Source organism: Felis catus, chromosome A3, assembly GCF_018350175.1.
Source record: "Felis catus isolate Fca126 chromosome A3, F.catus_Fca126_mat1.0, whole genome shotgun sequence".
Lineage (NCBI taxonomy): Eukaryota > Metazoa > Chordata > Mammalia > Carnivora > Felidae > Felis > Felis catus.
In genome coordinates, this window is record NC_058370.1 from 102890239 (window position 1) to 102915616 (window position 25378).

General features: G+C 40.2%; 1 protein-coding gene across 6 annotated transcripts in view; it reads left to right on the forward strand.

Moving 5' to 3' along the window:
• The window catches only part of ZC3H8 (zinc finger CCCH-type containing 8), a 31598-nt gene extending 14131 nt beyond the window's left edge, over positions 1-17467 (forward strand). For 2 of the 6 annotated variants that reach the window (XM_019827585.3, XM_006930300.5), the window contains 6 exons: positions 802-935; positions 2793-2915; positions 3514-3625; positions 5004-5113; positions 6219-6267; positions 12451-17467. In XM_019827585.3, coding sequence (XP_019683144.2) covers positions 802-935; positions 2793-2915; positions 3514-3625; positions 5004-5113; positions 6219-6248 — 509 coding nt within the window. In that variant the 3' untranslated portion in view covers positions 6249-6267; positions 12451-17467. The remainder of the gene's footprint in view (positions 1-801; positions 936-2792; positions 2916-3513; positions 3626-5003; positions 5114-6218; positions 6268-12450) is intronic. The other 4 variants (XM_006930302.5, XM_003984259.6, XM_006930301.4 and 1 more) reach the window with 4 other exon arrangements.
• The last annotated feature ends 7911 nt before the right edge of the window (positions 17468-25378 follow it).

The window sequence follows — 25378 nt, forward strand, 5'->3', positions numbered from 1 at the left end:
GGCTTGAACTCATGAAACTGCCAGATCATGATAAGAGCCGAAACTGATAGTTGGACACTTAACCGACTGAGCCACCCAGGCCTCCCTACCTTATCTATTTTCATAAGGAATGAATTGGGGATCCAGAATATATTAATTCTCCTTTTGGTCTCTTAATCCCAGAGCTTCCAGAAAGGTCAGCATCATACCACTTTTCACTCAGTGAGCAGTGGAGAACTCCTCCTGGATTATTACAGAATGTACTTTTTTTTTTTAGGTGTTTATTTTATTAATTTTTAAGAGCAAGAGAGAGTACGCAAGCGAGCAGGGGAGGAGGAGAGAGAGAGACAGGATCTGAAGCAGGCTCTGAGCTGCCAAAGCACAACCCAATGTGAGGCTTGAACTCATGAATCATGAGATCATAATCCAGGCTAAAGTCAGATGCTCAACTGATTGAGCAACCCAAGCGCCCCAGAATGTACTTAAGAGTAAACTGCCGGGGTGCCTGGGTAGTTCAGTCAGTTAAGTATCTGACTTTGGGTCGGGTCATGATCTCCTGGTTGATGAGTTTGAACCCCACGTTGGGCTCTGTGCTGACAGCTCAGAGCCTGGAGTCTGCTTTGGATTCTGTGACTCTCTCTCTCTCTGCCCCTCCTCTCTCTCTCTCTCTCTCTCTCTCTCCCTCTCAAAAAGAAACAAATGTTAAAAAAAATTTAAAGTAAACTGCCATTGTACTTTCATGTCATCATAAATTAAAATTAAGCATTTTAAGATTTAATTTAATGTTTAAGATTTAAACAGAATTAACTTTTTTGTTTTTAGTTGTTAAACAAAAAAATAAAAACCTTAAAGCTGTACAGAAAAATGGTAAACAGAAGAAAATGAAGCGAAAATGGCCTGGCGCCGGACACAAAGGATCCAACGCTTCACTGAGGAACAGTGGCTCACAGGAACAGGTACAAGGGTATGGGCACGTAGGAGAACGCCTACATGCTGCAGGATATTCATCTTGCACCTACCTCAGTGGCAAGCCATAAAACGAGGGTTCTCTGACGGTGAAAAATCTCCTCTCACAATCAGTTGGCTCTCCGCATTCTTCCTTGTCACTGTTGCAGCTCCTTCCCTCTCCCTCATGAGCTGCCAGCACCTGTGTTAAGCCTTAGCGTTGAACCTGTTTACCTGAATACGTGCACACAAGTCCCTTGATTTGGCTGTGTTGTACTGTCAGAGACTGGAAAAGCAGGAGAAGCAGGGAGAAGGTAAAGTAGCCCAGAGAACACTTCAAAGGTCACAGAGTCTTACAGAGTTGCTATGATTGCGGTTCCTGGTCTATCAGTATTTGACTCCCCTCTGGAAATTAAAAATGAATATTTCTGAGCATTGGCTTACAAAACACCCCCTATCCGCTTGGTGTTTTGATTTTGCTTTGTAGAAGTTCCTCTTCCTTGGTCTGCAGATGTAATCAGGATAGAATAGTAAGTGACTCCTCTGGACTCTGCTTTTCTGAGGTGTTTTAAACAAACTTTTTTGTTAGGCTGGGTCCAGAAGACAAGAGTCAGGGGTGGTAAAATATTAGAAATACCAAATATTATGGATTGAAACATATTTATATATGTTTCCATATTTTACAGATGAGGACTCTGAAGCCCTGGGGGTTCAGGTATCTGCTCAGTCACACAGGGCCAGGCCACAGCCTGTATCTCCTGATCTGTTGGTATTCCCTTCATTTGGTTTACATGGACTCAAATGATTATCCAGCTAAAATTGACAGCCCTTCTACATGAGTAGCAAATTATAAACCTGTGTTAGAATTTAATAACATAGTCAAATAAAACCAAAGATCTAAACTGGCACATATTGGACACATGATTTTGATAGTGTTAAGTAGAAATTTAACATCATTACAAAGCAGATCACGTAAATGTAGTCAGGTCTCTTCTTTGCACATATTTAATTCCTAAACATGTTCAGAAGTTTGGGATGCAGACATTGTATGTAAATTGTACCACAGGTTAACATGCTAAAATGGTTTAGGTTTCTAAAGAGCTAAAATGTATTATGAGATTCTCCTTTTTTAAAATTTTTTTTTTCAACGTTTTTTATTTATTTTTGGGACAGAGAGAGACAGAGCATGAACGGGGGAGGGGCAGAGAGAGAGGGAGACACAGAATCTGAAACAGGCTTCAGGCTCTGAGCCGTCAGCACAGAGCCCGATGCGGGGCTCGAACTCACGGACCGTGAGATCATGACCTGAGCCGAAGTCGGACGCTTAACCGACTGAGCCACCCAGGCGCCCTCCCCTTTTGTTTTTATATAAAGGTCACCTTTTGTTTTTATATCTCTGTTGCCATCTTTGAGGTTATATTTGTTTACTAGATAGAGCTGGTTATTATTCTCCGCTCTCACCCAGTGAGCATCTCATTGAACTTAAAGAGTATACCGCTTTCGGTTTACCTTACAGTCTCCAGTTTTGTTTCTGTTGTTCTCAAGAGCCTTATTCCCGGATTTCATTTTTTATCACAAGTAGCCGCATTTTCACTTTAAAAAATTGCTTATTCAATTTTTAAAAATAAGGGCAAAGTATAGTAAAATAATTCAAATTGACCAAACACGTTCAGTGCTGAAATTCTGTTGTAATTGGCAGAACATTTATTTTTCAACTGATGTGCAAAAGTCCAAATCTTACACATGTAGGCCAGTTTAGAAGAGTCACTTTTTAATGTTTTAAAGGTGGTCAAAATAATTTTGTGCAGTGGAATAAAATATTTAAATTTATATTTCTCACATTTACTTCTTTGTTTTTGTTTTCAAAGGATGGTAAACCGAAAGAGAAGCAGCAGCATGTGAGAATGAGTCAGGGATTCATCAACCAACATACAGTGGAACGCAAGGGGAAACAAGTTTGTAAATATTTTCTTGAAAGGAAATGTATTAAGGTATAAAAAACTGCGTAAGCAAAAATATACTATAATGTAAGGTATAGCAAAAATGTACAAAAGCCAACTCCTGTCTCCATTGGATACTCTAAAAGCATACCTGTACATTTTATAACTCTTTCCTTCTGGAAAAGGTTCAGTTAGAAAGCTTTACTGAAGTATTATTTTACGTTTAAAAAAGACACTTTTTAGGGGCACCTGGGTGTTTCAGTCAGTTAAACTGCTGACTCTTGATCTCAGCTCAGCTCATGATCTCACAGTTCGTGGGATTGAGCCCTGGTGGCAGGCTCTGTGCTGGCACTGTGGAGCCTGATTGGGATTTTCTCTCTCCCTCTCTTTCTGCCCCTCCCCTGCTCATGTTCAGGCTCTTTCTATCAAATAAATAAGCATTTAAAAAAAAAAATACTTTGTGTTAAAAAGGTTTAGGATGTAACAAGATTTTAAGATTGTGGAGTGGTTATACGATAGCTTGTTAAGAATTAGACTGTAGGGCTTCTCAGATTTTTTTCTGGAACCATTTGCTTATTTTAAGATTAGTAGGAACTGCATGACTTAACTGAGAAATAATGGCTTGTCCTTGTTCTTTCCTTTCGCCCAGGGAGACCAGTGTAAATTTGATCATGATGCAGAGATAGAGAAGAAAAAGGAAATGTGCAAGTTTTATGTACAAGGATATTGTACCAGAGGTGAAAATTGTCTGTATTTGCATAATATCCTTTATCACAAGATATAATTTTACTTTTTATAAATATTTACATGAGCATTTTAAGTATGTATAATTTTGAATAAAACCTGTGTTTTAGCTATGGCAAAATTATGTTACCCAAGCCCAAATCCATATCAAAGTGGTTAAATTGTGTGATTTTTTTTTTCCCCAAGAAAGAAAAGATGGATTCTTTAGTAATTCTCAAATGAAGATCCTTCACTTGGATAGCATAGCAGCAAGTTCATGAGACCTATTCAACCCACAGAAAGACTCAGAATTTCTGCTGTGACATTAACTAATTATATCTATGTTCATAGAGAGATAGCTATGTATGTGTTTATACATATATACAACTACTTTGTTGTTATTAATGATTTTCTATTTAAGTAATCTGTACCCCCAGCGTGAGACTTGAATTTACAAACCTGAGATTAAGAGTAATATGATCTACCAACTAAGCCAGCTAGGCACCCTCATATGAGTTACTTTGTTTAAAAAAAAAAAAAAAAAAAAAAAAGCGTCATTTGGGAGTACTTGTTTTCTGTATAGTCTGTACTGAATTGTCCTTTAATTTGGAGAATAACCTTAACTCTTTAATGCAAATGGTACAGACAGGTTGTAAAAACACAGAACATAAAAATTTTTATGGTAATAGCACCTTTGGGTACCACAAAAGTTGTTTTCCTTCAGTCATGCAGTATAGGGAATCTCAAACTCTAACTTGAGAGTTTTTTTTTCTAGAAAACAATGTTGAAGTTGTTTAAGTTCATTCTAAGTAAACCTAATATATAAAGGATCCAGATTTGTAAAACCTATCATCGCCATTGACTTTATTGCCTCTACCCCAAAAGAATGCCTTAAAAATAATCACATTTCTGGGGTGCCTGGGTGGCTCAGTTGGTTAAGCATCCAACTTCAGCTCAGATCATGATCTCATGGTTTGAGCCCCACATTGGGGCTCTCTGCTGAGCCCACTTCAGATCCTCTGTCCCCTTCTCTCACTGCCCCTCCCCTGCTCATGCTCTCTCTCTTTCTTTCTCAAAATAAATAAATAAACTTAAAAAAATTATAAAAAAATAATAATCACATTTCTTAAAGTATTTAAAACACACAAACTTTTCTTACGTCATTGAAACAGACCTATAATTTATTATAAAAATGAATATGAAGGGAAAGTTTCATGTGATAGCCAATAAACTTGATTTATTATAATTATCCTAAAATTAGATGTTTCATATAGTTCAATTCATAATTTATCATATTTTAAATAGAGAATTTAGTGTTTCTACTAGAAGGAAAGGCCTTTATACAGGGAACATAAAGTTAATTACAAATTATTTTAGTTGGATTAAAATTGTTCTCTTCCTTAACACTTGGGTTACATGAATATCCTTGCAAGTTTTACCATACAGGAACAAAATGTTATCAGGGTGACTATTGCAAGTTTTCACACGCTCCACTGACTCCTGAAACACAAGAATTGTTGGCCAAAGTAAGTAGAATTTTAATTTTTGTTTTTCTTTTTTAAAGAATATGTTTGAACTAAGGGCAAGAATTTGGAAACATACTATTCTTTAAGGAGAATGCCTCATAGGTTACCATTTGGGATATGTTAGAACTGACAATCTTAGAATTTAATTCTGTTTAGAAAATTATTCATTGTATATATATTTTTTGTAGCTTAAAGGAAAATATATACTTATTGCTGGTAAGAACGTTATACTTATGCAAGCAATAAGTATAAATTGGAATGTTCTTAAAACTTTCAAAGTAGTTAGTAACCTTAGTAGCCAAGCTAAGCAAAGGAAAACAAAGCAAATAGAACTAGTACTCCTGTTATACTCTTAGAAGGAAAGCTAAGAATCATTGGGTGATGAATGTTTTAAAGTTATGTCAGAGCATCCTTAAATAGTTATTTCAAAGTTTTCTTCAAATGTTCTTCCAGTCAGTGAGGAAAGATAATTGAAAAAATAGTAATTTATATTCTTTCATCTCCCATATGTTAGAGTCTGTGCCTTTAAAATTAAATTGAAATTTAAGCAAAAATGAAAGATTCTTCTCAAGCCATATCATCTTGTGGCAGAAGTTCTCTTGAGTGTGTGCAAATATGAGAAAGTCAAAGGTGCTTATTTATGGATATTTTTATGTTGTAAAATATGAAGGCTTACCCTGGAATTAAAAGTCATACCAAGGGGCATCTGGGTGGCTCAGTCAATTAAGTATCCAACTCTTGATTTTGGCTCAGGACATGATCTCACAGTTTCTGAGTTCGAGCCCCATGTCAGGATTGGTGCTGATGGCTCAGAGTCTGCTTGGGATTCTGTCTCTCCCTCTCTCTCTGCCCTGCTCACATGTGCACGTTCTCTCTCTCTCTCAAAATAAATAAACTTAAAAAAAAAAAAAAGTCATACCAAGTATTTTGTTATTAGTATGAAATATATATGGAAAAAAGAGATGTAAAAGTTATGTTTCAGTTCTTACGGTATTATAATTACTAGGATAAATAGTATTGGAATCATTAGAAAATTGCAAGACCATTATGATGTACCTGAATTTGATATTGATGCATAAAAATGTGTGGTTTTTTTTCATATTAGGTTTTGGATACTGAGAAGAAGTCATCATGAAAATAAAGGTATGAAAAAGGTAAAATTAGAATTTAGCACATTTCCTTTTATTTCTCTGAAACACCTCTAGAAATTGGCATGGAAACATAGGGCTTTTCCATTTTCTAAAATAGAAATCTTTTTCTTTCTCCTCCCCTGCTAAAAAATTATAAAATATCTGATACATATACATAGATATGTATCTCCCGTCTCCTTGGACCTGCTTCCCTCTGTTTGTCACTGTCTTTTGTATTTTTATTCTCCTCTTGTTTCTATGTAGATTTGCCAATGTATGTGATTCACTAAATACTATATTTAGTTTTGCTTGTGTTTGGATTTTATTTAAACAGTTTGGATTTTTTTTTAAATGCTTATTTATTTTGAGAGAGAGAGTGAACGAGCGAGCATTGGGGGAGGGGCAAAGAGAGGGGAGAGAGAATCCCAAGCAGGCTCAGCACAGAGCCCAATGGGGCTCCAATCTCATGAACTGTGAGATCATGACCTGAGCTGAAATCAAGTCAGATGCTTAACCTGCTGAGCCACCCAGGATCCCCACCAGTTTGGATTTTTTTTTTTAAACAAGTATTCTGTGTATTTATTGGTGACTTGGTATTTTCACTCAACATTATGTTTCTAAGATTCGTTCATGTAGATCCACAAAGCTCTTATTCATTAATTTATACTTTTATATAGCATTTCATTCTGTAAATATGTTAACATTTACTTAAACATTCTACTAATGATGGACATTTAGGTTATTTTCAATATTTTAAATATAAAGTATTGCTAATAATGTGTAATAAATAATATATCTAATAACATACATGTCTTTTGATGTAAATGTGTATAAGTTATCTTGGATATAAAACCAAGGAGTAGAATTGTATCATCTTAAAATTTTAAAACAATACTAATCTTTTCGAAAGTAGTTAGAATGGTTTATATTCCCGTCAACTGTGTAAAATAAATCCTGTTACTCTATACTTGCCAATACTTTGCATTGTCAAGTCTTTAATTTTTTTTTTTCTACCAGTTTATTGGGCATAAAAGTGATGTCACATAGCTTTATTTTCATAAAGCTCAGCGTCTTTTCTTATGCTTGCTAGCTTTTGAGTTTCATCTTTGGTGAAATGCCTGTTAGTGTTTTTTGCTTACATTTCTATTGGGCTGGACTGTCCTTAAATTGATTTTACATATTCCTGATGTAATCCTTTGTGAGGTATGTGTGTCAGGTCTCCCCATTTTGTAAACTGTCTTTTCACTTTTTCTGAGGTGCCTCTGGGAGCAGAATTGCTTATTTTGGCAATCCGTTTAAGTTTTGGGGTTTTGCTTTTTACATTTATTTTTTACTCCTTTGAAAAAAGTATCTGGTAATAGTTGCTAATTTAATGGTTTTAACAACCACAAACTTCTCAGCATGTAAAAATAAACATTTCTTTTTTCTGTGCATCTGCAAATTGGCTGGGAATAGGCTGATCTGGGCTAGCCTTGGCTAGGTTGGCTCTGCTTCTTAAAGCAGGTTGACCAGGATGGTTCTGGCCCACGTTTGTCTCAGTCTCCTCCTGGGATCAGTGGGCTAGCTGGGATGTGTTCTTCTCACAGCATTGGCAGAAGCTCAAGGCTGTTTGTATCACATTTACACACAACCCATTGGCCAAAGTAAAATATATAGCCAAGTCCAAAGTAGGAAAGTAGGGAAGTACACTCTTGTAGTTTCCATGTGGGAAGAGCCACTAAATTACATGAAAAAGAGAGTGGCTGTGGCTAGTGGGAGATGAGAAGAATTAAAACTAACTGATTTCTTTTTTAACACCTTATTTTCCCTCTCTTTCCTTATATGGATAAGCATTCTCTCCATACCATTCAACTGAAAACACTGCCCTTTCCCCACTGATCTGTAATGCCTGGTCCCTCTGGTATAGATAAGTTTCCTTCAGACAAAGATCTATTTCTGGGGTATCTGTTCTGCTTCATTTGTTTTTTTCTCTAATAGTCTGTCTTAATTACTGTAGTTTTACTGCATTTTATATACTTTGATAGTTTTTCTAATGCTGTTCTCCATGAATGCCTTGACTATTTTGGGCCCTTTTACTTACTTTGACATAGTTTTCACTTGTTTTTAGTGTAAAATTTAATACTTTTTGGTAAATTTAAAAGTTGTGTGACATCACCAAATCCAGTTTTAGAATGTTTTTGACATCCCCCAAAAGATCCCTTAGACCCATTTTAAGTCATTCCCCAGTCCCATATCCAGTTGTAGGTAACCACGGATCTACTTCCTATTTCTAGATTTGCCTTTTCTGGGCATTTCGTGTAAACTTTAATATGTGGTCTTTTGCTTCTAATTCTTTTCACATTGTATGATGTTTTTGAGATTCATTCATGCCTTAGCATAGATCACTTTTTGTTTCAAAAAAACTTTATTTTTTTAAAGATTTATATATTTTTTATTTTTAAATTTTTTATTTTTTAATGTTTTATTTATTTTTGAGACAGAGAGAGACAGAGCATGAACAGGGGAGGGTCAGCGAGAGGGAGACACAGAATCTGAGACAGGCTCCAGGCTGTGAGCTGTCAGCACAGAGCCCGACGCGGGGTTCGAACTCACGGACCGCGAGATCATGACCTGAGCTGAAGTCGGCCGCCCAACCGACTGAGCCACCCAGGCGCCCCATATATTTTTTATTTTTAGAGAGAGAGAGTGTGTATGCGAATGGGGGAGAGGGGCAGAGAGAGTGAGAGAGAGAGAATCCCAAGCAGGCTCCATGCAGGGCTTGTTCTCACGACTCTGGGATCATGACCTGAGACAAAATCAAGAAAGAGTTGGATGCTCAACCAACTGAGCCACTCAGGCACCCCGATCACTTGTGTGTGTGTGTGTGTGTGTGTGTGTGTGTGTACATATAAAATTGCCCCCATTATTCCATTGTATGTTTTGGAGATTCTGGGTCTTACAGTAAATATATTTTTAACTTTTTAAGAACTGCCACATTGTTTTCCAAAGTGGCTGCATCATTTTGCATCCCAGATAGCAATGTAAGAATATTCTAGTCTCTTCACATGCTCACCCACATTTGTTACTGTCAGTTGTTTTGATTGTGACTGTTCTAGTAGGGGTGAGGTGGTATCTCATTATGGTTGTAATTTGCATTTTTCTAATGATTACTGGTGTTAAGCATCTTTTCATGTGCCATTGGTCAATTCAGATCTTTACCCATTCTTTAATCGGATCATCTTCATACTGTTGAATTGTAAGAGTTCTTATGTGTTGGATACAAGTCCTTTATCACATACATAATTTGGAAATATTTTGTCCCAATATGTGACTTTGTCTTTTTGGCCCAGTTTGTGCTTATATTTTTAAAATAGTGTCTATTAAAGCATGAACATTTTAATTTTGATGCCCTAAGTGTATTTTTTTTTTTTTATGGATCATGGTTTTGAGGTTCTATCTAAAAATTCTAACGCAAGATCACAAGATTCTCTTATATGTTTTCTTCTAAAAATTTCTATAGTTTTAGCTCTTTCATTTATGTCTATAATTCATTTTGAATTCTTGAGAAAAGTGTGGTCTAAGGATCTAAATTTTTCTTTTTGCATATAGATATCCCATTGTCCCAGCCCCATTTCAAAAAAAAAGACTGCCCTTTCCCCAGTGCCTTGGCATCTTTGTCAGAAATCAATTGACTGTAAATGTAAAAAATTGTGTTCTGTTGTTGTATATGTGTATCTTTATATGTTATATGTTAGGCTCTATATGTTTATCTGTTGCTCTATATGTTTACCCTTATATGTTATCACACTGTCTTGTGATAGTGTCTTGTGGTTCTATAGCTTTATACTATGTGTTAAAATAAGGAAATAGAAGCTGTCTGGTTTTGTTCACCTTTTCAAGGATCATTTTGGCTAATTTAGTGTCTTGTGCTTTTCCATATAAATTTCAAGATCAGCTTGTAAATTTCTGCAAAAAACCTGTGCTGGAATTTTGATAAACATTACATTGATCTGTGGAAAATTACAGTGTTAACTGAATCTTCTGGTCTGTGAATATGGAATGTATCTCAATTTATTTAGATCCTTAATTTCTCTCAGTTTTGTACTTTTCAGTGTACAAGTGTGTTGTTTACACTTTTGTTAAATTTATTTACATGTATTTTTCCTTTGATGGTGTTGATGAGAGGAATTAAACTTCATTTTGGGGTCATACATTCATGGTAAAGAGAAATAGAATTAATTTTTGTATTTTTTTAAGTTTATTTATTTTTGAGAGAGAAAGCATGAGTAGAGGAGGGGCAGAGAGAGGGAGGGAGGGAGGGAGGGAGGGAGGGAGAATCCCAATCAGGCTCCATACTGTCAGCACAGAGCCTGATGTAGGGCTCAAACCCACAAACTGTGAGATCATGACCTGAGCCAAAGTTGGACACCTAGCCAACTGAGCCACTCGGGAGCCCCTAATTTTTGTATTTTGATCCTGTTTGCTGAGACTTAGCTGAACTCATTTAATAGCTGTAGAGTGTGTGTGTGTGTGTGTGTGTGTGTGTGTGTGTGTGTGTGTGTTCCTTAGGAATTTCAACATATTATATGAGAATAAAGACAGTTTTACTTCTTGCTTTCTAATCTGGTTCCCTTTTATTTCTTTTTCTTGACTGATCTCACTGACTAAAACGTCCTGTGCAATGTTAAATAGAAGGGATAGCAGATATCATTGCCTTTTTCCTGATATTAGGCAATAAGCATTCAGTCCTTCACCATCATATATGATTTTAGTTGTAGGTTTTTCAGAGATACTCTTCATTGGTTTGAGAAAGTTCCCTTCTATTCCTGTTTTATAGAGAGCTTTTATCACGGATGGGTGTTGGATTTCATCAAGTGTGTTCCCCCCCCTTTTTTAAGTTTTTATTTATTTATTTATTTTAAGAGAAAGAGAGCCCGTGTGTGTGAGTGAGGAAGGGGCAGAGAGAGAGGGAGAGACAGAATCCTAAGTCTTCGCGCTGTCAGCACAGAGCCTGAAATGGGCCTCTGTTTCAACCACTGTGAGATCATGACCTGTGCCACAATCAAGAGTCGGATGCCTAACCAACTAAGCCACCTAGGCACCCCATCAAGTGTGTTTTCTATGTCTACTGAGATATTCTGTCTCCCTCTTTCAGCTCCTCCCCTGCTTCTGCTCTCTCTCTCTCTCAAAATAATTAAATAAACTCAAAAAAAAATGTCCTCAATGAAACGGTAAAAATGTTTAATGTTGTTAAACACCAATTCTTGAGTATATGTTATGTCAGTAATCCATATAGTGAAATTGGAAGATGTATAAAGTATGGGTTAAACATCCATCCTACCTACAGTATAGACTAATAGGTTTTAATGTAGCAGTACAAAACGTTCCTTCTAATTGTTTCAGATTTTACATTGCGACTGGAAATTTGGTTACATTTGCTTTTAGTATTTATTTGCCCACCACTTTGTTTTTTAGCTTTTCTGAGTTAAGTTTTAGCCTTTCTTATATAGCATGTATAGTTTGGGTTTTGTTATTTGAGCCAAACCAAAAATCCTTTACTTCTTTTGATAAGTGAATTGAGCCCATTCATATTTATTGAAATGACTGAACGTTTGAGTTAGCTTCTGTCATTTTTTATTATAGTTACTGTGTAAATTGCTATATTTATGTATTTTCCCTCTCTATGATGAATTTTCTTTTTTTATTTATTTATAAATATTTATTTTATAAATAAAAATATATTTATATATATTATATTTAAATAAATAAATAAAAATATATTTATTTTATAAATAAAAATATATTTATAAATAAAAATATATTTATTTATTTATTTATTTATATATTATTATAAAATAAATTTTGCTTTCTTTATCTCATTTTTATTCTTTGTTCTTTTTCCACTTTTATCCAGTAACCCTTATTGTTTCCATTCAAATCTGTCTTATAATATAGGCTATATTTTTGACATGATCTCTTTTTTGTATCATTTTTGAGGTCAGTCAGCTCTTGTTTCATTACTTCTGTTTTTTTGTTCAGTGTTTGTTTTAGTTTTTGAATTTCAATTCAGGTTGTTTTTTCATATTCTTAAACAGGGATATTTAATTCAGTTTGGATTTTTGTGTTACAGTTTGCTGCTGCTGCGTGATTTTTGGGGGGAAGGGAGTAGGGGTGTCTAAAGTTGGTAATTTTCAGCAGCTGATGTATTTTTGTTATTTTCTTCCATAGTTTTGTATGGATGAAGAGTACTTATGTCTACGCCTGTTCAAGACTGTTGATTTGGAGTGGTTTACAAGAGTCCTCATTTAAAGCGCCCTCTTGTGTCATTATGATGTTGTGCATCTTCTCTAATCGATGGTGGGAGGGGCAGAATCTAGTGTATAAGTGAGGGGATTGGTCTTCACCAAGCTGTTCCAACCAGTGGAACAGGAAAGGAACATATACGGCAGAGATGCTGCTGGCTGGTAGGCAAATGTTGTGGTAGTAAATTGCAGAAGTCTTTTCTGATTGAGTTTTGTCAGTAAAATAGGAAGGAAGATTAGGCTGAATGCGGACGCATGAAGAGATACAGGAGATTGAAGAGAGAAAACTGTTAGGTTTCTCTAGGAACACATTGGGATAGCAGGTAGATGATGACTATACAGTTAGATCTTTTCATGTCATTAAATACATTTGCAACATATTTTTAATGGTTGCTCACAATTTTGTTTTATGGCTTAAATTACAGTTTTGTGATTTTTTTTAAAACCACTTTCCTGTTGTTTCCAATTTCTTAGTGTTGTAAATAAAATGGAACAATGTCTCTTACTATACCATTCCTAAACTTGGAGTTTTTAACTTTTTTGTTAAGATATAAGAATGGTTATCTTTCTCATTGGTGCATAAACTGTAGTGAGACTGTACATTTGTGTAAAATGTAAATTTTAGAAATGTGATGGCATCTCTAACATAATCATCAAATAGAAAGTTCTCCAAGCACAGATAATGAAATTCTAAATATGCACTTTTATATAGTGGTACTGATTATTATTAGAACAATACTATGAGCCTGAAACTGTCATTATCATATTGTTATATTGCTGGGAAGAATAATAGCATCTCTAGCTTGCTGGATACATAGAGTACACCAAAGGTAATGACAATTCTTAACAGAGTCCTGTTTGAAAACATGAGTCAGTTATTTTGCTTATAACCTAATCCTGCTAACATAAGAAATGGAGTTGCACATATTTCAAGCAAAGGTTTATCAGACAAGACCTAGGAAAACAAGAAACCAGGATAGTTCCTGGGCCCTTAGCATGGGAGTCTCTGAGCTAAGAGTGTCATCTCTTCATGGCCCATTGCTATCTGCCAGGTTGATTGGTTTATTCCCTGGCTGTGGCTAGGGAGGAGGGCAAGACAATGTACTAGCGGCTGCCAGAGGAAGTCACAGAGGAGAGAGGTTGAGTTGATACTTCAAAAGGATCCTTTGCAAAAGCCTTCAATAATTTAATGAAATTGTGCAAAGAAGTGGTCATATCACCTGTAGAATTGATACTTTGTATCTTTAAACATCATATACAATTCAAAGGATTTCCACATCTGTCATAGCTCACACTTGCAGAAGGTCAATTTTGTGGCAAATTTGTATGTTAGTTAACATTGGTGGACAGTAAGCTAACATTTATGCACACTTATCATCCATGTGCTATATGCTATTTCATTTAATACTGTTTAACGTTCTTATTTAAGCCATATAACGCTATGAGGTGGATATGGGATCAACTGCATAGAAAAGGGAATAAATAGGAACATTTACCTTCTACTTTCCTATTTCTAAGAACCTTGATAGTACTTAACATTTAATTTTCTATGACAGTTTAACAATTTATTTTCTTATAATGTTAATTCACATACAGTTTATTTCTGATGAGGCACAAATGTTTACATATAGAGTTCATTTTAAGAAAAAAATGTTATACTTCAAGTGGCAGTATCCATCCCACTTGTAAACTTAAAAGACCAAGCAGAGGTTTCGGGGACTGAGAAGTCAGAGAAATTTAAAAAGCTCTTATTTTATAGGCGCCTGGGGGGCTCAGTCAGTTGAGCATCCACCTCTTGATTTCAGCTTAGGTCATGATCTCACGGTTCATGGGTTCAAGCCCCGTGTCGGGATCTGCGCTGACAGCACCGAGCCTGCTTGGCAATCTCTCCCTCTCTCTCTTTCTCTGCCCCTCCCCCATATGTATGTGTATGTGCATGCACTCTCAAATGAACATTTTTTAAGCTCTTATTTAACAGCCATTGTTTTGAAGAGGCAGACGTATTTGTGTCCATGAAATCTCTTAACTTCTGTTAAATCAGGTTGAGGAGAGCCAGTTCTCTCTGATGTGCCCTTTGTACCTAAAGCAGTCATTAGGCTGTGAGTCTCTTCTATCTGAGTTATTATAGCACCTTCCAGCGAAATCTCCTGCCTCCATTTTCTACTTCTTCTCTCTAGTTACTCTCTTTTCCTCAGTTAGAGCCCATTTCCCAGTGTCATGCTTCAGCCATCCCTGCCCACGTGTAGTCTGAATCAAGATCCATTCGTCTTCCGGGTCTTAAATGCTTTGTCGTATGGCCATCTCAGCCATACCACGTTTAGTTCCTGCTGCCTTCTCCTCACTGCTCCTCTTGGTTTTCTTCTGTGAAGTAAACGTCAGTGACCCTTGATGCAGCTCCAAGCAGATACATGAATACTAAAACCATAGTTTGGAGTGACTTGACTGGACCAGTCAGTAGAGCATGCAGCTCTTGATCTCAGGATTGTGAGTTCAAGCCCCACATTGGGCATGGAGCCTACTTAAAATAAAAATTAAAAAAAATTTTAAGCCATCATCAGTTAAAAATATGGACCAGAAGAAACGTACATAAGAGAGTTGTAATAGGAAAGTCTGTACATGGATTTTTCTATATCATTTGGCCATCATGATTCACGTGGCTATATTAAATTTATCTCTGATCTTTTTTGGAGCCAAAACAGAAAAGATAAAGTGGTTACCTGTTTGACCTCTTTTGATCAGAAAGGAGGTGATATGTAAAAACCTCACCTCTTCTAATAATTCATGTAAACAGTTCTTATGTGAGTCCTCATTGTGGAAATCACTAAGTAAAGTGAACAAAATTTTTATTTCTAAGATTCTGTGTAGCAGGTTTCATATAACTTTTTTTTGTGGTCAGTTACTAAAAGCCACAGGACTGTAAAACTCAATTTTTTTCAGATGGTAAGACACTAGAAGTTGAGTGTGTAGTCTTTTGGTGTTTTGACTTAATACAATTTTAGGATTTAAGGAATTTGGACTCACAGATGTTAAATGACTTGTCCCTGTCTTAATAGGTTTCCTGACTTCTAGCACAAGTGTCTCAGTTCACTGACTGGTTTTGATAAGTATAACCATTGAGGGGGGGTTGCATTCATAGATTTCTTCTGAGCTGTTGCTTGTTGAGGTCAGAATACCATGTGATTTGGTGATCTGGCCTAAGGAAAATGGGGCTCATACTGCCAATTAGAAGCACAAATGCCACATTTGGAGTTTACTGAGATCAGAATATCTCAGGTTAAACATCTGCTGAATGCTAGGATTATATATATGAAATCCTTTTCAGTACCCATTACAACCCTATAATAGGGATTATTATAGCAATGGTAGCTGAGGAAACCATGTCTGTAAGAATGTGTTACCTGTGTTTTCTCCCCTTCTTAACAGAATTTTAGTTTTGCTTAGGTGTCGTTCCTTCCTCCATGACATCATCTGTGGTTTGTAGATGGTGGGCTCTGACTTCAACCCTTGGAGTTGTATCAACAAGAATCTGAAGTTGTGGTTCTCAACCTTGGCTTCTCATTGAATTCTTTTTAAAAGGAAAACTTAAAAAACAAAAGAAAACAAAAAAACAACTGATGCCTGGGGGCTACTCCCAGAAATTCTGACTTTTTTTTGGCAGGGGATAGGCTTACAGGGAGGCCTGGGGTGTGAACATGAGATTTTCAGTAGCTCCCAGGTGATTCTAAAGTATAGCCAAGGTTGAAAACCACTAATGGAAATGCCATTTTTGCCAGTAGTTGGTTTAGGCTTGAAATATGATAACGTGTCCTCTGGTACACTTCTGGGAAAGTTATCATTTCTTGAGGTACACAAGAAGGAGGTTAGACATTGCCATGTCTAAATATGACACCTGGAACTGATGCTGCCATCTTATGACCTCAAGGGGGCTAGCTAACCAGCTGAAGGTGACACAGAAGGAAGTTGGGAAGAAGCTGGGTTCTTGATAGCAGCTGAGCCATGGAATCTCCCAGCCTTAGGAGATCCCAACCTTCAGATTTTGTGTTATGCCACATGAGTAATTCAACATACTTTCTTTTTCTTTTTTTTAAAGTTTGAGAGAGCACGCGAGCAGGAAAGGGGCAGACAGAATCCCAAGCAGGCGGCTCAGCACTGTCAGTGCAGAACCCAGTGTGGGGTTCGAACTCATGAATTGTGAGGTCATGACCTGAACCGTAATCAAGAGTCGGCTGCTTAACCGACTGGGCGCCCCTCAACATATTTTCTTTACTCTTTTAAGCCATTTTGATTTGGGTTCTCTGTTACCTACAGTCAAAGGCAAGCTAATAAATGTGAGCCAAGAATCAAACCTCCATTCGTCTGTCCAAAGTTCGTGTTTCTCTCCAATCACCTTCTTCCTTGAAGACTGTGTTTCCTGTCTCTGTTCCTGCAGACAGGAGAGAGTAAGAAATGGGTGTGAGAAAGGAGGAAACAGGACAGTAGGGAGTGCTGTGTTCCCAGCATGGAGCAGAAACTGGGAAGGAAAAGATCTATTTAAAGCAAAGGAGAGAATGTATATGTTGAGTTGGGAAGGATAAGATGCCCAGCTCAGCTCAAAGTGATACTGATTCCTGTGAAATTTGCAACACTCTTCACATTACTTAGAAATAAAATAAGAAAAAATAGCCGTATCTTTAGTTGCTGTGTGTCATTCTGGGATATGCATTTTCATAGTTAACATCTCTGAAATTGGAATGTATTTTACAGCTGGTGGAATATCACATTTTACTCGGCAGGTTATTTTTTCTTACTGGTACATAAAAAATGGATCTTATTAGTGACATTCACGTATGATTGAATGTAATTTTTTAATTGAACTTATATGTGCGTATAGTCAAAAGTTTATTGTGACATAAGTTGTTAGGAAATTTATTTTGGATTAATAAATTATGAAAACATAAAAAGTTTTTTGTGTGTGAAAAAGAGTGGTTCCATGTCTCCCAACTTCCCCTGCCCCCTTTGTGGTAGGCAGAATTCAAAGATGGCTCCCAAGATCCTTTGCCCTTGGTGCACACCACCCGTTTAATCACTTCCCTCTGTGGGCATTACTGTACGATGGATTTTACTTCCACGATTATCTTTTATTATATGTCAAAGATGAAGTGGTTTTATCTTTGGTATAATTGGGGTCTTAAGTCAGTTGGTTTGGAATTTAATCAAGAGGGAGATGATTCCCAAGTAGGCCTAAGGTATAATCAGATGAACCCATAAAAGAGACTGGGGCCTTCCTAAGGCCAAAGATTGGAATGGAACTTCTCTTACTGGCTTTGAAGAAATGAGTTGCCATGTTATGAGAGGGCCATGTATCTAGAGCTGAGAACAACCTTCAAATGACATGGAAGAAATAAGAACTTCAGTCTTAAAATTTTTTTTTCAACGTTTTTTATTTATTTTTGGGACAGAGAGAGACAGAGCATGAACGGGGGAGGGGCAGAGAGAGAGGGAGACACAGAATCGGAAACAGGCTCCAGGCTCTGAGCCATCAGCCCAGAGCCTGACACGGGGCTCGAACTCACGGGCCGCGAGATCGTGACCTGGCTGAAGTCGGACGCTTAACCGACTGCGCCACCCAGGCGCCCCAGAACTTCAGTCTTAAAACCACAAGTTATTGAATTCTGCCAACCACTTGGATGAACTTGGAACAGGTGGTCCAGGCTCATTTTGTATGTTCCCACCTGAGCCCTCACATCAGCCATTTCTCAAAGGGGCCCAGATTCCTTCTAACAGAATAGTATTCATAATCTGAGATGTAGGTGCTGGATGTGCTTACTGCTATTGTGCCTGGTCAGATGAAAACAGGCCCTGAGAATATAGTGTGAACTGTCCTGCAGATCAAAAAGTGACAGTCTGGGGGTGCCTGGGTGGCTCAGTTGGTTAAGCATCCGACTTCAGCCTAGGTCATGATCTTGCCATGCCTGAGTTCGAGCCCCGCGTCAGGCTCTGTGCTGACATCTCAGAGCCTGGAGTCTGCTTCAGATTCTATATTTCCCTCTCTCTCTGCCCCTCTCTCTGTCTCTCTCTCTCAAAAATAAACTCAAAAAAAGTTACAAAAGTGTGATAGTCTGGGGGAATGGGGCTTTTGAGGAGCTCTGAATCTGTCCTCCCCTCTCGGAAGACCGCTGTGGTTAGGATACCGGTTTTCACAGTTACTATAGTTGTGGGCTGTTCATCTTCAAGGCTACTCTGGAGCTGGGGAGAGGAGAATGAGATTAGGGCAAGTCATTGCCACAAGTCATTTTAACAAGATTCAGCTATTTTTCTTGAGTAAATTCTCTGTCGTAAGCCTTTAACTTCCAGATACCTGAAAAAATTGGTTTTGACTGTCTTTGCCATTTCTGTCATGCCTTTTATGGGGTGGTGGATTTTCAGAGATCCTTGGTCTGCCATTCCGGAAGTAGAAACGCTGGTTCACTTTTAAGTATTGTTTGACATCATAATACATTTCCCCCTCACATCTGCACTTCAGAAATACTTAGTTGTGACTGGTATGAAGAGTGAATGTGTGCCAGCTTATAGGCCTTTTATTTCAGAATTCCCCCTTCCCTGCCTCCCTGTCCAGGGACTCGTCTTTCTGGCAGGATGCTCCTTGTTTCTGAGTATTCAGGCCCTTCACTCCAGTTCCAAAAATTTAACTGCCTGTTTCAGGAGTTCCACACAAGTGGTCTTATTTGCCATTCGCATAAGTCTAAAATAAATACTAGCTCTATATCCCAGCTGTGTCCTATGCAAAAATACTTCAAATTTATTTGCCTGCATGTGTTGCTTGGCAGGTATATTTGTTACATAATAATATAAACTGGGCTTTAATCTTGGACTTCCTGAACAAATTTGTGATTCAGCCCCATATCTGCTGACACACCAGCTCTGTTCAAGCTTTTCTGTATGCCCACGGACTGCAGGCCAATTTAAACTTCCTCGTGTAGCTGAACTCAGTGAGGTGAACCCGGAATCAACAGAAATGCTCCTTATTTCAGCCAAATGCCCATAAAACAGTCATTTCGGTCCACCAAGAAGGAAAACCTGGTCCCAGTGAATTCCTGATTGTCTCGGAGTCTGAATGCCTGTCCTTGTGCCGCTGTGAAGGGTTCTGTGTTCTCCCCGAGCCGGGGGGAGATGATGTGCGCGGCCCCGCAGGAAGCAGAAACCTGGCCAGCCTGCCCTGGCCCCTGCTGCCCCAGCCTGCCAGCAGTTCTGCGGGGCTGTGTTCTTTGGGATGCACCTCCAGCTAAATCCGTACCAGGAGAAAGCAAAAGGAGAAGAATGACCCTGACTTTCTCAATGGGATGTGCAGGCCCCTCCGTCTGGGAGCCGAGAGGCAAGACAGAGAAGAGGTTGCCCTGTAACAAATGAGGAGACACCGCTGGTGCCCATGGGGCCTCTGTTTTGTCAAATCTCCACCGGGCTGTAACAAGGCCGTGGTGTGGGAGCTGCATGAAGGATCGTGTCAGGCCTCCTGGGCCTGCCCTGGAATCGGCAAGGCTCCTTTGTTCAACGCCCCAGGTCAGAATCCAGGATTGGAAAATGGGGGTTCACGACGTCAGTAGCACCTGCGGGTGTCAGTCGCCTTGTTGGCCTGCTTTCCTCTGAGGCCTCGCCCACATTTCCTCTGTCACCAGGGGACAGCTTTAGTGAACATCAGGCAAGGTGCCCTTCACCCTCCACCCTCTTCTAGGTCTAGCAGCCCTTGAACCCCTTGTCTTAAATTGCCTTCTCTATTCTGGAAGCAACACAAGGGTATTCAATGTCTCTGTCTTGTTCAAGGTGGTATTCCTTGAAGGATCAGGCACATAGAAGACCCTCACTCAGTGTTCGGTAAATTATTAAAATATTCAAACCTTAAAGGGGCACTGCTTTTTGTTCCCCAACTGTATGAAAACAGACCTTTAGGTGAAAGAATAAAAAGGAATTTCTAAATGTCAAGCCTTGAAGTGGTAGAGGTCAAACCATGGAACAACATTGATGGGGTTGGTGTGTCCTTCTCAGGTAATTCAAGAAAGCCCCGGGCAGAGGCAGAAATGGAGGAAGGCAGCTGAGAGAGGACTGAGGGGGGGAGGAAAGTGCACACATGCCTCCCGGTATAGATGGTCCTGACTTTACAGTGGTTCAACTTCACGTTTTTGTGACTTTATCATGGTGCAGAAGTGGTACTCGGTAGAAACTGTACCTGGAATTTTGGATTTTGATCGTTTCCCAGGCTAACAATATGCAGTATGATCCTCTCTTGATCCTTTTGGGCAGCGCCGCCAGCCACAGCTCCCAGTCCCAGCCCCGCGATCACCAAGGTGAACAACAAATACACTCACGGCCATGCTGTACCCGTATAGCCCTTCCATTTTTTATGTTCAGTACCGTGTTCAAAGAGGTTTAACACTTGGTTATCAAATAGGCTTTGCGTTAGAGGATTTTGCCCAATTGTAGGCTAAAGTGTGCTGAGCTCATATAAGGTAGGCTGGGCTAAACCATGATGTTCAAGTTAAGTGCATTAGATGCATTTTGATTCACCATATTGTCAACTTATGATGGGCTTACAGGGACATGACCCCATCGTAATGGAAGATCTGTGTGTGACATTCACATGCACGTGTGAGGTGCCTTCGAGCCTTTACACAGTTCCTCCTGAGCAGCCCATCCTCCTTCCTCATTTCCAGCCTCTGGGCTCTTCTTAAAACAAAAAAATTTTAATGTTTATTCATTTTTGAGAGAGACAGAGCATGAGCAGGGGAGGAGCAGAGAGAGAGGGAGACACGGAATGCAAAGCAGGCTCCTGGATTCGAGTTGTCAGCACAGAGCCTGATGCGGGACTTGAACTCATGAATCGTTAAGATCATGACCTGAACTGATGTCAGATGCTTAACTGACTGAGCCACCCAGGAGCCCCCCAGACTTGAGACTCTTAATGAGTGCCACCCCCAACCACCTAGTATGCGTTCAACGTTGGGCACCGCACACCAGTAGGTCCAGGGACCACAGGGGAGACCACTGGTTGCTCAAGTTGAGAGCTGATGCCTGTCAGTCAAAGACCACCCGGAACCCACTTAGAGTCAATGATGCCAGGTTTATGATTTGCAGCAAGAGAGGGATTGCATTTCAGGGGGCTGGGGGCCACGTCAACAGGAGGGAGTTAGGGAAAGATAATCCGTTCTGGAGACCGGGGTGAGTCATGGGATGGTCTTGGCAGGGGTGGGTCAGATTTTCTCAACTAGAGAGTTGCTTCCAGGGTGTTATCTGTGAGGGAGCGAGTGTTAGGAGTTTACACCGGAACACTCTGTGGCGTGCATGCTCTGGAGGGATGCAGTAAATGGGTTATGTGAGTCGTAGGGCACTGCATTTTGGGAAGTTGTGGTTTCTGTTTCAGTTCCTGGTTCTCCCCCACAGCCTGGCTGGTGGCAGAGCAGTTTTTCACTTTTTTTTTTTTTTTTAATTTTAAAAAATATTTTATTTTTTAAGGAGAGAGAGACTGAGCGTGAGCAGGGAGGGGCAAAGAGAGAGAGAGAGAGAGACAGAATCCGAAGCAGGCTCCAGGCTCCAAGCTGTCAGCATAGAGCCCGACGCGGAGCTTGAACTCAGTAACCGGTGAGATCATGACCTGAGCGGAAGTCGGACGCTTAACCGACTGAGCCACCCAGGCGCCCCGTCAGTTTTTTACTCTTTATCAAGGAGAGAGCGGGGCAAGAGAGAGAGATGGGGGAATGCTAAGCTGTGTCCCCCGCCAGCCGTGAGAGGGGGAGCTGTGTGTTGTAGTGCCGGTGGAGACTGCCAGGGACGTGTCTCCGATTCAGGGCCTCCTGCCTGGCCTCGGACGAATTTCTGTGGAATTCCCATCTGTGTGTGTTTTGCCTCACTTTTGATCTAGATTAGAAGTCATACTCTTCTGTTTGTATAAGAGGAAAAGGAAATGCAGGCCATGCATCTGGTTCTTAGGGCACAACTGGCCTGTAATCAAGTCCCCCACTTGCTCTGCAGGGTCACCTGATGCTAACGAAAACAGAGACTGTCACAGGAGTGCTTGAACGCTGGCAGAGCCAGCCGAGTTCTGTGGGAATCCTGGGGGGGGTGGGGGGGGTGGGAGGGTGGGGGGGGGGAGGGCGGGGAGGGGCACATCCCGAGGGGAGAGTGGCTTTGATTTTGTTTCCAGTCCTCTAGGCTAATCCAGGGTTAGGATTAAGAGTCCAAATTCCTTCCTTATTCTTGGAGTGAATGACTCTCTTTATGAAATATGCTGATTGAGCCCTTTGTTTCGGCTGGTACTGCGGAAAGAAGTAGAATTATGTCATTACTAGTTAGAACCTTAGCCAATTTCTCTTGCAAAAAAAAAAAAAAAAAAAGAAAGAAAAGAAAGGGAAAAAGTTTGAAAATCAATCTCCAGAATGTCTCCAGTGTGACTTTGTACTCCTTGCAAGAGACCACCTTCTGGGACTCTAAGTTTAGCAATTACAGTGATAAAGTGATGATCTTTATCACTCTTAAGTGAGTCAAGATTATTGACAAAGAAGAGAATGGCTGGGTCAGGATGTGGTGAAGAGAAGTATGTGCTTGCTGATAGTGGCTGTCCGTGTTCTTCAGGCTGGAGATGACCCCTCCCTCAGCAGGTGAGAGGACTGACCCTCGGCAGCTGACAGGGTCTTATGTGTGAGTGAGCGAGTGTTAGGAGTTTACACTCGGGTGTCACTAGTGTGAGACTAGTAGAGGGGAGGGGAGACTGTAGAGTATAAGGTGTAGTTGTTTCCTGGGGCTGCTGTGACGGAGCACCACAGACTGGGTGACTTACAACAGCAGAAATGTATCCTTTCACAGTTCTGGAAGCTGGATGCCCGAAAGGTGCATGCTGAAAAGATGCCTGCTCTCATGGAGCTGGGAGTCAAGCCAGTTAGAGCCAAACAACAAGAACTCCATCTCCACCCCATTTACACCACAACCACATGATCTCATATAACAGGGAGTCCAGATGGGGGGGAAAGGTTCAGACCGATTTCACTGGGACCCCAACTCCATTTCCCTTGGCTCTGCTTGTAGCCAGGAGGCTTTTCCCTTATACTCTCTTCTCTCATTGTCAAAAACATGGCTCCCAGCAGCAACTGTGATGACCTATTTCCTCCCATTCAGTGCAAAATAGAGACCTTTCCAACCATATCCTAAGAAAGCCCTTCCCTCCACCCTGCCTCAGACAATCCCTGGATATGGAGCCCTCGCCTGGGGAATGCTGTGCATGGCTGGCTCTAGTCTGGGTCTCTGACACTCACGGACCGAGTATGATTCACTGTGTTGCCTTGGAGCCTGGAGGGTGGGTGGTGGGTGGCCACCTTCCCCTAAAACACAGGCTGGAATAAGAATTGTATTTATTGGCTAGGGCTGCCATAACAGAGTAGCGAAGACCACGTGATGCAACAACAAAACGTTATTTTCTCACAATTCTGGAGGCTAGAGGTCTGAGATCAAGGCGTCAGCAAGGTTGATTTCTTCTGAGGCCTCGCTCCTTGACTTGTAGATGTCTGTCTTCTCCCTCTGTTCTCATATGGTCTTCCCTCTATGCGTGTCTCTTTCCTAATCTCTTTGTATAAAGACACCAGTCATACTGGATTAGAGCCCACCCTCATGGCCTCATTTTAACTTAATTACCTCTTTAAAGACCCGATCTCCAAATACAGTCACATTCGGAGGTACTAGGCATTGGGACTTCAACATAAGAATTTGGGGGTTGGGGGGAGAGAGTAACAGTTCAGGCCATAACAACGAGGGAAGGTGGTCTGAACAAAACAGGCTCCTTTCGGAAGGTGGAAAAGGAAAATGGATAGTGGGTGGGCAGCCAACAGGGTCTGCGCTATGGGAAAAGACAGAAAAAAAAATGGGTAACAAACACAGTGATTTCAGATAGTAGTTTTTCAAGAAAATGCAACAGAGTAAGGTAATCAAGAGGGACTGCAGTAGGTGAGCAGCACCGGCGGGGGGGGGGGGGGGCGCTGGGACAGCCTCTCTGAGGGGACGTTTGAGGCATGCCACACGGAGGACTGAACAAGGAGCACTGCAGGAAGGAAGCAGCAAATCCAAGGCCCCCAGGCAAGAGTGAGCTTGGCAGAGTCAAGGGGCAGAAAGGAGGCCAGGTGCGTTTGGGAGTATCACGAGCAGTGGTCTAGGAGGTCGGCCGGGGCCAGACCACTCAAGACTCTAGGGATTTGGAGTTACATTCTACGATCCAGCTGCCTTAAGAACACCATGACTGTGATTGAACATGGAGTGTGTTCAATTTCCGCATGGCCAAGTAACCACAGAGATATGTCCTGTGGACAAACTCCAAACCACCTAAAACCAGCACTGGAGTGAGAAAGACCCCCTTAGAGGGCAGTGTTCTCACCTCCAGCATTCAAGACCCAGCCCTCAAGCCAAGTCTGCCACCCCCTACTGGCCAAAGGCGGGAATGAAGGAAATAGTACGGTAACTTATCTTGACCCACAAGACTTGGTAGGGGTGAGGAACAAACTTTCTGTGATAGAACTTGGCAGCTTGGGTATGGAGGACAGATGCATCTGAGATGCGGAGATCTTTGTCTTCAGAAACATGTCTGACGACTCAGCCAGCTAGAAGGGGAAGGAAGGTGGACCATTGTGCAAGTGTCACAGTGTGACTGTTGTGAATCCTCGTGTAAGTAAGCAAGTGGACATACCATACAGCCTGTTTTCACCCTAAAAAATATGTCTAATGGATAAAGAAGATGTGGGACATATACACAATGGAATACTACTCGGCGATGAAAAAGAATGAAATCTTGCCATTTCCAACAGCGCAGATGGAACTAGAGGGTATTATGCTAAGTGAAGTAAGTC